The 12,145-nt window shown below is 40.0% G+C and overlaps 1 protein-coding gene across 2 annotated transcripts in view; it reads left to right on the top strand.

Annotated features, from left to right (window-relative positions):
* The window catches only part of PTPRG (protein tyrosine phosphatase receptor type G), a gene marked incomplete at its 5' end in the record, with an annotated part of 697,399 nt that overhangs the window by 671,260 nt on the left and 13,994 nt on the right, over positions 1-12,145 (top strand). For both annotated transcript variants that reach the window (XM_080822349.1, XM_080822350.1), the window contains 4 exons: positions 684-760; positions 1,246-1,374; positions 4,828-4,974; positions 5,674-5,816. In XM_080822349.1, the coding sequence (XP_080678475.1) occupies positions 684-760; positions 1,246-1,374; positions 4,828-4,974; positions 5,674-5,816 (496 nt within the window). The remainder of the gene's footprint in view (positions 1-683; positions 761-1,245; positions 1,375-4,827; positions 4,975-5,673; positions 5,817-12,145) is intronic.

The following is a 12,145-nucleotide window of genomic DNA, read 5'->3' as shown; positions in this document are numbered from 1 at the left end:
TACATTTTAACTTAAAAAAAAAAAAAAAAAAAAAAAAAGCAAAGCCATGATCACGGTGGCATTGATGCTCCTAGAAATCTTAAGAATCTCTGATTAATCTGTACAACTGGAATGCATCATTACATGATTCTGGCTATTGAGATCGAGGCACGGTGGGTAGATGGGGACCTTTGTATGAATAACTCAGGACCCAGCAGAGGATACTGTGTGTGCTGTAGACACAAGCATGGGTGATCACTAGACAGATTCTCTCTACCAACAAAGGCCCCGGTTTTCTCAGTGCATTTTGGGGAGAAAAATATGGGTAAGGGAATGGCAAAAGAGCAAAAAGTACAATGTGTTGGTATAATTGTAGGAATATCAAACCAGGGCCAAAAAATTATCTGACATCCTCTGTCATGTCTGCGCAGAGTGTTCTCTTCATGATGTGCTGTGAAAACCTCTCACAGGAAGATTCTATTCCTCTAATGCCTCTTCCCTTCTGGGAATGTACTGCAAAATTCCATTTCCATTCTGCCTTAGCTGACACTTTAGCTTAGTTAAAAATATAGGTGAGTTTTAAAATGAAAGGGGAGCCAGGGAAATAGATTACTCACCAAGTGAATCTCAGAAAGCACTGTTGGTTCTGTGTGTGTAACAAGGCAAATGTGGTGTTTTGTTTTGTTTTGTTTTCCATACAACAGCCGAGCGCGCCCGAGTGGGTCTTGCACCGTTACCTGGAATGAAAGGAACAGATTACATTAATGCTTCTTATATCATGGTGAGAGTCAACAGTTAATTATAAATAAATTCAATTAAACTAAAAGGTGGGAAAGAGCAGATACCACCTATGTGGCTGATTTCATTTTTCAAATAATTTCTCGATGTGTAATAAAAATTGGAGAGATTTCTGTATCTCGCGACCTCTAACAAAAGACTGCTAGTCAGCGGGGATACAGAAATACTTTAAGTGTTTGTTAAGGAATTAATTTTCTTGTTAATTTCACCCATCTAGTGTTTGAATAAATGCTGAAATTGCTGTTAAGTAAAAACAGCAGGGGTACTAGAAGGGAATTGTACGTGGAGAGAAAATGATCTACACGTGTTAGCATATACATCTGAAAATTAGCCACGTCTACGGACTGCCTTTTTCAATTGTTTAAGTGAGGTCAGAACAATGCTGTCTTATTTCATGAACGTATTTTACTAGCACAACATCAGAATAAAATGTTTGTAACTGCTGATTTTCCGTCTCCCTAACTGAAGGGCTATTATAGGAGCAATGAATTTATTATAACCCAGCATCCTCTGCCACATACTACGAAAGATTTCTGGCGAATGATTTGGGATCATAATGCACAGATCATTGTCATGCTGCCAGACAACCAGAGCTTGGTAAGCAAAGCACATCTGCTATATATTAATGAGCCTGTGAGGCCATAAGCATAAATCATTTTGATACCTTACCACAGGGCTCACTGTGCGTGTGCGCTAAGGAGGGCATCTAGACTTCTCTCGTCTTTAAGTCTGAACAGGTTCCTTTTGTATTGTCACAGTTACTGTCCCTATCCGCTCCATAACTTGATTCTCTCATGCTGTACTTGGCAGGGCAGTAGAAGGTTTTGGAAAAGGGCCTTTGAGTAACCTCATTTAACATATGACCTTAACCTGACCTCTCAGTTGCTGTATGTCACTTGTGAAAAACAAAATAGCAGCTAACATTTGAGTGTGTGACTGTGTTTACATGTATTAACTTGCTTAATCTCAATCCTCTCTACCTCTTTAGGACACAGGTACTATTATCTCATTTAACAGCTAAGAGAATGGAGGGAAGTAACTTGCCTAAGGGCATATACGCAAATAACTGGAGGCAGGATTTGAACCTGAATCACCTGTCTTTTAATCCTTTTGCTCTGTTCGTCCCACCCCGCATTAGAGAAAGGTTTCCCAGCCCTCCCCCCAGTAAACTTCTATCAAAAGTATTAATTATCATCATTTCTCCCCCCCATTCCACAGGCAGAGCAGATGCATTATAGGGAAGGAGATACACAAAGGCCATTTTGTTCCAATTTAAAGGTGCTTTTAAGACCTTGACTGAGCCATAGCCCCTTTCTCTCCTCCCTTGAGTCCTTCTCTGCTGTGCCTCGGGATTATATAAAAGAAGGGCAAACAAATTTATCAAGATGAGCCTAACTTTCAGAATTAGTTGGGTGTTCAGAAGTTATTATGAGGACATGTAAGCCCACAAAACAACAATAAAAACAAAAAACAATGAGGAGCTGCTTCCATGAGGATCAGATTAGTGAATTTTTTAATCAAGAGAGAACAGCCTGTGATTGAACCCCTAGTCTTGCTGACATGCATTTGACTGTGTGCCCAGGCAGTAGGAACTTCTTCACTTTGTCGCATTTTGCTCCAGCTTCAGAATACCAAGACTGCTTCTGTATGATAGAATGGCAGCAAAATTGAGAATCTTAAGCTAAAAACTGGAGTGTAAATTTTCAAATTAGCTGGCAATAGGGGTCTATTCTGTTTGGCATGTGGAAATTGGAGGCACTTAGGGTTGTTAAAACGTTCATTTGTTGGATGAGTCAGTATTTTGTTATTGTCACTTACCAGAGGACAGTCACCAAAAGCATCGATCATGCAGGCTCATGTGTAGTGGGGAGGCTCGACCACCTGAGTCCCTGCCTGCTCTGCAGACAGTGAGGACCTTGACCTGCCCCAGAACAGGTCATAGCAGTGTCTCAGGCTGAGGGAGGCCTGGCTGGAATCCTGCATGTCTGCATTCTCAGCTCCAGGGATGAAAGTCAGATTTATTAGTGCACATTTTTCCTAAATATGTAGATTTTCTTTGTTGGCTTCATTATTTATCACTGCTATAACTTGACAAGACCATGATGCTGTGAGTAGCCCGAAGATACTAGTTCCTAGCTCAGAAAGCACTGTTAAAAATACAGGGATCAGGGGCACCTGGGTGGCTCAGTCGTTAAGTGTCTGCCTTTGGCTCAGGTCGTGATCCCAGAACCCTGGGATCCAGCCCCGCATCAGACTCCCTGCTCAGTGGGAAGCCTGCTTCTCCCTCTACCTCTGCAGCTCCCTCTCTCACTATATCTCTCTCTCCCTGGGTTCCCTCTGTCACTGTGTCTCTCTCTGTCAAATAAATAAAGAAATAAAGTCTTAAAAAAAAAAATACAGGGATCTTTGATCTACAAATATATTTGTAAGCAAAATAACCATGAGCCTGGAGTTGCTGCTGAATTAAGAAGCAGCATGTATTTTTCACAGTCTTTGAAGATAATCAGTTATTCCCTCGTTTGCTATGTGTATTTAGAAGGGCTTGGGGGGGGGGGGTGTTTTTGTTTTTGTTTTTTGCCTTTCTTCTACCGTTAATAAAATCCTTTCGGCAGTTAGTAGGCCAATTTGATAATTTACGATTCATGTTAACTTCTTGGAGGTACATAATGTTGTTATTCCCACTTTTCAGATATGGAAATTAAGGCCCAGATTAATTTATTCAGGATCACATCCAATCCTCAATTCTGTGCTTAGTCTGTGCATATCGATTAAATGTATAGGCCCTGTCCATTATTACCTTACATCTTTAATATCTGTTAAAAGGGTCTTACTTCCATTTCCTTGGACAAAATGTATTAAAACCCCTGACAGTTACAGACTTCTTTTGTATAGACTAAACCCAATTGCTAATCTGTTTCCCCTTATGCTGAGCTTTAAAAATAAAAATGTACTTGGCAATAAGCTATATTGAAACTTGAAAGGGTGATAAGTCTTATTGGACTGTTGGCTCATTTCTGATGCAACAGTGTAAGATTAAACAAAACCTTCTTTGTTTTGAACATTATTCAGAATTATTTGACTTCACTAGTAGTATCTAAGCATTTTCAGGAAAATGCCCATCAAAATACAGATATGCCAGGCAAAGTAGAGTTTGCCATTTGAACTGGTGAGAGAAAGAGACATGGCAGTGGGGGGCAGGGGTCTTACCGTAATCACTGTATTTCTCACAAAATCTCCAACCTGTGCACCCCTTAACTGTTTCTTAGGCCTCCACAGTTTTCAGGGATGGAATTCAAATACCACGCCTGAATATTTATTTTTAATCCTAAAATAGATGAACATTTAAAGCTTGCCTGATTCAAGGCTGAAAGACTTTTTCTATGTTAATCTCCATTTGAAGCCTAACATGGATAGATTGACTTGTCTTTGAAAGAGCACTTTGTACTCCATGCCAACATAAGCTTATTGATGCATAACCTCTCCCCAGACAGGTTCTGTTGCTTACCATTTAGCAGTAGTGTGATTTCAGACAACGTATGGACTTCCTTCAGTCTTGATGTCCTCCTCTGTAAAGACAGATAATAAAAATCCTTTACCTCTCTAATATGTTGCAAAAATTAAATAATATTAATGAAATTCCTGGGCAAAATGCTCATCACCTGTAGAACTGTTTTCATAATCCATAGGAAGTAAAAACTAGAATTTCTTAGTTACTTAAGCAACTGTGAAATACTATACTAACTCCAGGTGAGAAATGTTCTATAATGTATCATAGTGGAAAAAAAATAACAGGATCTAGGTCAATTAATTTTAATATATCACCTCTAGAGGGAGCATTTTTGGTTGTTACAGTGACCTCGGTGGGAACTGCTAGGAAATGGTTATTACTGAGTATATTTTACAATCACCACTGGACTTGGTGAAGCGGGCATGATTAAATGGTGACTCGGGAGGTACGGGAGATGGCAAACATTATGCATCAATTTGCAAGAAAATTAACAAATATTTGACAGCACTGCAGAGGAATTTTTTCTTTGGGGGGGTTCGTAGGCAGAAGATGAATTTGTATACTGGCCAAGTCGAGAAGAATCCATGAACTGTGAGGCCTTTACCGTCACCCTTATCAGCAAAGACAGACTGTGCCTCTCTAATGAAGAACAAATTATCATCCATGACTTTATCCTTGAAGCTACACAGGTAACTTAAACCTCCATTTCTCAGTAACGGCTATATCTGGGCCCTGCATCATCTTTCTAAGTAGTAATAAAGTCACTTGCCACCCTCGAGACAGGCCCAGGCATTTGAGTATGACTTAATTTTAAATATGTACACTTCACTTTTTCCTTCCTTCAAATATTTGCTTTTTGCAGCTGGGTAGATGAAATGTAACTGTTCCTCTGATTGAGCATGCATACAAATAGGTCTATTGACCTAATTATGAAAACAATATACTAGAGTTCAATATTCTCTTTGCCACCAGAAATGTAAACCTTGCAATGTGTTAGAAATGATAATAGTTAAGACTTTTTTTTTTAGTAGTGAATGACATTTTGATACGTAATAACCTATTATGGGGTGGAAAAGACAGGCGCTATCTTATATTAATAAATGATGATTTAACTCTTTGTCTTTTTTTCCTTTAAATGTATAGATAAATAGGTTATATAAAGTCTCTTATAATTTATTGTCACTTAAAATTTTATTATCCCCTGAACAAAAATAAGATTCTACTATCATGACCTGGTCATTTTTTAAGGGCAGGCAGTCAGTCCTCCCTACTATTTGGCACTCGTCAGTTATCTCTAATATGTACTTTCTCAGGAGCAAGTTCTAGTCCACACATTAACAGGTGTCAGGAAATAAAGGATGGGCTATGACTTGTTGTATTGGTTACAGGATGACTATGTCCTAGAGGTTCGGCACTTCCAGTGTCCCAAATGGCCTAACCCAGATGCCCCCATCAGCAGTACTTTCGAACTTATCAATGTCATCAAGGAAGAGGCCTTAACAAGGGATGGCCCCACCATTGTTCACGATGAGTATGTATCTATTTCTTAACTTTAAAATTCAAACATTTTTCTTGTTGGTTTGCTTTAGGAATGGAAAGGGAAGATCCTGACCCTTCTGTGTTACCAGTGTGTGCAGGTGCCTGTTGTAGATCTGTTTGCATTTTAAGGTGTCAGGCCCTCCCCAGGCTTCAGATATTCCTGGTCTGTATGTTCTAGAAGGTCAAAGCACTATACCAGCCTATGAAAATAGACTTGCAAGCTTTCTGAGGTTTTATGTTTCAAAACACTAATTAAATAGATAATGTAAATAGTTATTTAATAACTTAATTAGTTACATTTATTTTTATACCCTTAGAGTGAATTTCAGCACTTATTAGAGAAGAAAACTTTTTAAATACGATTTAGTTGATTAGGAGTGAGAATGTTACTATTAATCATAAATTTAGGAGCACCTGGGTGGCTCAGTGGGTTAAAGCCTCTACCTTCAGCTCAGGTCATGATCTCAGGGTCCTGGGATCAAGCCCTGCATCGGGATCTCTGCTCAGTGGGAAGCCTGCTTCCCCCTCTCTCTCTGCCTGCCTCTGTGCCTACTTGTGATCTCTCTCTCTATCAAATAAATAAATAAAATCTTTAAAAAATCATAAATTTAGAGCTTACAATGTGTTCTGAAGTTTCAAGAATATGACTCTCAAAGAGAACAAATAATTTGCTCCTGGTGTCAGAGTTTCTAGGCACCCATGTGGTATTCAAACTCCAACATTTTCCTCTTTATTCAGAGGGAAAGGATCATAGATGAAACTTATGATATGTGAATATTTGGAGTCAAACTTCATGGCTGGGATAGACCTGTAAATCAGTTGTGTCATCCCAGATTGTTTAGAAGCTCACAACATTTTAGCTAATATGGCACCAATTATAGATCCTCGTTTCTTAAAAAGAAAAAAATGATTTATTTTAGGGGAGGATGAGCAGGGCAGAGCAGAGGGAGAGAAGCAGACTGCTGCTGAACGTGGAGTCCAAGTAGGGCTCGATTCTGAGACCTTGAGACCATGACCTGAGCCAAAACCAAGAGTCGGCCACTCAGCCAGTTGAGCCAGCCAGATGCCCCTATATCCTCATTTCTGTTTTACTTCCAAGGTAGCTCCTCTGGAAATTCTCAGCAAATTCTCAGTGTATCCATTAAATTAGCAGCTACTCTGCTTACTTTTCAATTTGAAAGTAAGACTAAAGTTTTCATTTTTTCTAAACAAATGCTGCAACATGAAGTGAACAGACTTTCAGCGTAGGTTAACACCTGTACCTCAGATCATGGTTTCCTCCTATTTGAAGATGGCCAGAGTATTAGCTGCTTCCAAAGATTTTTATGTTCTTTTTTTTTTTTTTTTTTTTAAGGAAATAATGACTATTTCAAAATGTTGGCCCGACTCTTAATTAGATTGAGTTAAGATGAGGGGGACGGGGAAAGAGGGAAATATAGTCAGAGCTTTAAGTGTACTGAGATGCCTACAAACGTGACAACAGCCAGCAGTGTTTAAATAGCGAAGCCAGCATCAAAATAACTGGGCAGCTGTTGCTGGTCTATGAAAATTGGGGTATGTAAAATTAGGGATGCTTCTATAGCTTTTTTCCCCCACTAATTTGTATTAGCTTTTCAAATACCTCTGGGTTTTGCCAGCTTCTTCCCATTCAGACTGAATTCTAATGCTGCTGCCCAGTTCTGTGACTGATTTTGCTGTTATTTTGTGCTCAATTCAGTAAAGCAGCTAAACTTCTATTTCACGGTAAGGGATGTGAGAAAGAAAAAACTAGCAATTTGTTAAACCATTTTAAAAACTATTTAATTCATTTGTCTATATTCAATTTGGGGGGTATATGGTCTTATTCAGTGATTTTTATTGTATGCCACGTGCTAAAAATGTCACCCCTGGAATTAATCAAATGCAGCTTGTTCTTAGGCCTACATAAGAAAAGAGCAAATGAATTCTGAACTAGATCAGCACAAAGCATGTGAGCTGCATTAAAAGCCACCTGAAGAAACATGTTCCTTCTATTATATCCACTCTTTGGGAGATAAGCAATTCCACGGAAGTGACTTTTCCACATTACCCAAGCAAATTTGAAATTTTTAAACAGCTGCTACTGGTAGTGCAATGTTCTGAATACCAGTTAGCTTTCCGTTTCCATCCTATCCACTTTTTCTGCCTCTAAATACCCCTTTTCCTGGTGGCCTCCAACCCTCTCAAATGTCACCTATCTAAAACCAACCTCAGCTTCCCCAGCCACGGAGCTGGGCAAACCAGAAACCTACCAGAGTCTTTCTGGTATGCCCCCTGCCCCCATCTCTCTCTGGCCACGAGTCTTCTTGATGTCCCCAGTACACTTTTCACATTCCTTTACGATCTGCTTGAAACAGTCCTCCCCTGAATTACTTCCCACAGGCCCCCTTGCCCCTGCAAATACCGTTTCCTTTGAGGGCTCTTTCAGTCCGTAGACGGACGCTGTAAAAGTCATTCTCTTTGAAGAGGTAATCGTTTAACAGCACTAACAACACCCTGTTCTTGCCGGTGCTGTTCTTGGGTACCGCTTCCTACTGCAGCTACTTGTTCACAGGACTGTCACCCCCACCCCACGGAGACCAGCAGAGGTAACTCATTCTTCCCAGTCTCCACTGCGTGAAGCTCAATGCATGGCACATAGTGGGTACTGGGCTTCAAACTGACCTTCCAAATAAGGATATGGACTGTAACCTTAATAGGAACTTTCCCCAGAGAGCCTTGTGCCTTGCATTTTGTTTATCATTATTTTCCCTCCTTACAAATGTTTGAGCTCTATCAAAAGGAAAGGTGAGAAGGCCTGGCCACTTGCACTTAAGTCAGAGTTAAACTTTTGAGCAGACAAACTTGACATTTATTGGGTCTTCACAGACATCTTTTTTTTTTTTTTTAAGATTTTATTTATTTATTTGACACAGAGAGAGATCACAAGTAGACAGAGAGGCAGGCTCCCTGCTGAGCAGAGAGCCTGATGCGGGGCTCGATCCCAGGACCCTGAGATCATGACCTGAGCCGAAGGCAGAGGCTTTAACCCACTGAGCCACCCAGGCGCCCCTTCACAGACATCTCTTAACACCAACTCTCAGGGTTCTCAGCTGTGTGCCAGATGGATGAAGTTTCTAGATAAATGATCTAAGGATAAAATTCCACACCCCAAAGTAAACTGATTCTATTTGAAGACAAGCACAGCTTAAAGGCAAACTGCTTTATTCACAGCATCCTGTAGTCAAGACCGTTCTGTTCAGAGACTCCTCTATCAGCATTACTGTCAGATTTTTTAAAGCAGAGCCTACGTTCCTACAGAAGAAGTTTGGAACATGAGCACAGTTTTTACAGTCTCATGAGACTACAGATTAGACATTCACTCACAGAAGATCAGTTTCTTGTGCAAATATTTAATGTTACATCTATCACCCTGTTAGAGCCCTGGAAGGCTAATTCCATTAACAATTCTCAAAGTATGTTCTGAGCACTGCAGGTTGGGAAGGAGGCTATTCCAGGAGATTCAAAAGGTCAAAACTATTTTCATAATAATGCAAAGATACCATTTGCCTTGTTCATTCTTACTCTGATGGCTACCATAATGTGCGCTTGAGCGGTTTTGTGTTCAACGTTTTCTCAGTTCCAATTTTTGATAGAGTAAATATTGGTAGATAAAGCCCAAAGAAACAAAAGCTCTTTGAGGATCACCAGTAACCTTTTATTTTCATTTGATCCTGAGAGAAGCAGTAGGAGATGTAGGACTATCTGGACTGCTTTCTCTGTCAACTGCTGCAGAGATACCCACAAATAAAAACTGTTCTCCTTTTCTTATTTAGATCACCTCTTCTCACATGAGAAAATAAGCAGTGTGAAGCTAATAGGGCCTCTGTACACAAATAGTGTCAGCAAGGACCAGCTAACATAATCTGTGGAGTCCCATGTAAAATGAAAATGCAGGAACTCTTGTTCAAAAATTAAGAATTTCCAGATGAAGAGTTCAAAGTAATAGTCATAAAGATACTCACCAGACTTAAGAGTGGATGAACTCAGAACCTCAACAAAGAAATAGAAAATACAAAAAAGAACCAATAACTGAAAATGAAAAATACACTAGAGGGAATCACAGCATGTGCATGTATACTAACATTCCATTTCAGGGGTCCCAGAGGGAGAAGAGAGAGAGGAAGGGACAGAAAACATCCCTAACCTGGGGAAGGAAACAAACATCCAAGTCCAGGAAGCAGAGACCCCAAACAAGATGAGCCAAGGGCAGTCCACAGCAAGACACATAATAGTTACAAATATAAAGAATCTTAAAAGCATCAACAGAAAAGCACTAGTTATTTAAAGGGGAAGCCCCGTAAGGCTATCAGCTGATTTTTCAGCATAAACTTGCAGTCCGGAAGTGAGTGGCATGATGTATTCAAAGTGTAGAAAGGAAAAAAACCCACAACTGAGAATACTGTAACCAGTTAACATTCAGAATTGAAGAAGAGGGGCGCCTGGGTGGCTCAGTGGGTTAAAGCCTCTGCCTTTAGGTCATGATCTCAGGGTCCTGGGATCGAGCCCCGCATCGGTCTCTCTGGTCAGCAGAGAGCCTGCCTCCCCCCCTTGCTCTCTGCCTGCCTTTCTGCCTACTTGTGATTTCTGTCTGTCAAATAAATAAAAAAAATTTTTTAATCTTTAAAAAAAAAATCAAAGAAGAGATAGTTTACCAAACAAAAATTAGGAGTTCATCACCACTAACCCAGCCTTAGAAGAAATGCTAAAGATGACCCTTCAGGTAAAAAAGGAAAGGCTGTAAGTAGAAGAAAATTATGAAAGGAAAAAATTTTACTGATAAAAACAAATACATAGTAAAGGTAGTAGATCAATCATAAAGCTAGTATAAAGGTTAAAAGACCAAAGCAGCGAAACTAATTATATCTAAAGAATTAGTTAAGGGATTCACAAAAAGATGTATAATACAGCATCATATACATAAAATGTAGAGGGGGTAAAGTAAAGTGTAGCTTTTAGTATGTGTTGGAACTTAAGCAACCACCAACCTAAAATAGACTGCTTCATACTTAGGATGTTATATATAAGAATCTTACAGAAACCATAAGCCCCAAACCTGTAACAGATACATTAAAAATAAAGAGAAAGGAATCAAAACATAACACTAAAGAAAGTCATTAGTTACAGGGAAAAGAGCAAGAGAAGGAACACAGAACTATAAAATAACCAGAAAACAATGAACCAAATGGCAATAAGTACAGACCTCTCAGTAATTATTTTAGGGAGTTTAAATATTCAATCAAAAGATAGGGTGACTGAATGGATTTAAAATAAACAAAAACCCTGTCCAGATGCTGCCTACAAGAGACTTACTTCAGCCGCAAACACATACACAAACTGGAAGTTGAGGGTATGGAAAAAGATACTCCATGCAAATGGAAATGAAAAAAGCTGGGGTAGCAGTATTTATATCCCACAAAATAGTTAAAACAATGTAATGAGACCAGACAATTCCATAATAATAAAAGGATCAGGGGTGCCTGGGTGGCTCAAGTCAGTTAAGCATCTGCCTTCAGCTCAGGTCATGATCTTAGGGTCCTGGGATGGAGCCCCGTGTTGGGCTCCCTGCTCAGCGAGGAGTCTCCTTCTCCCTCTGCCTACTGCTCCCCCTGCTTGTGTGTTCTCTCTCTCTCTCAAATACATAAAATTTTAAAAAATAAAAAGGATCAATCCAATAAGAGGATATACACTTTTAAGTATCTATGCACCCAACATAGGAGCACCTAAATATATAAAAATATTAACAGACATAAAGGGGGAAACTGACAATAATAAAATAGGTCATCCAGACGGAAAATTAATAAAGAAACATTGGCTTTGAACAATACATTAGACCAGGTGGATTTAACAGATTCATATATGGAGGATGACTTAAGAAATCAAAAAGGAGGGGGCGCCTGGGTGGCTCAGTGGGTTAGGCCTCTGCTTTCGGCTCAGGTCATGGTCTCGGGGTTCTGGGATCAAGCCCCGCATCGGGCTCTCTGCTTAGCCGGGAGCCTGGTTCCTTGCTCTCTCTCTCTCTCTGCCTGCCTCTCTGCCTACTCATGATCTCTGTCTGTCAAATAAATAAAGTCTTTAAAAAAAATAATAAAAAGGGGCACCTGGGTGGCTCAGTGGGTTGGGCCTCTGACTTCAGCTCAGGTCATGGTCTCAGGGTCCTGGGATCGAGCCCCACATCGGGCTCTCTGCTTGGTGGGGAGCCTGCTTCCTCCTCTCTCTCTCTCTCTGCCTACTTGTCATCTCTGTCTGTGAAATAGATAAATA

This window comes from Martes martes, assembly GCF_963455335.1.
Source record: "Martes martes genome assembly, chromosome: 1".
Lineage (NCBI taxonomy): Eukaryota > Metazoa > Chordata > Mammalia > Carnivora > Mustelidae > Martes > Martes martes.
The sequence above is the reverse complement of the archived record's forward strand: the minus strand, read 5'-3'. Positions and strand labels throughout refer to the sequence as shown.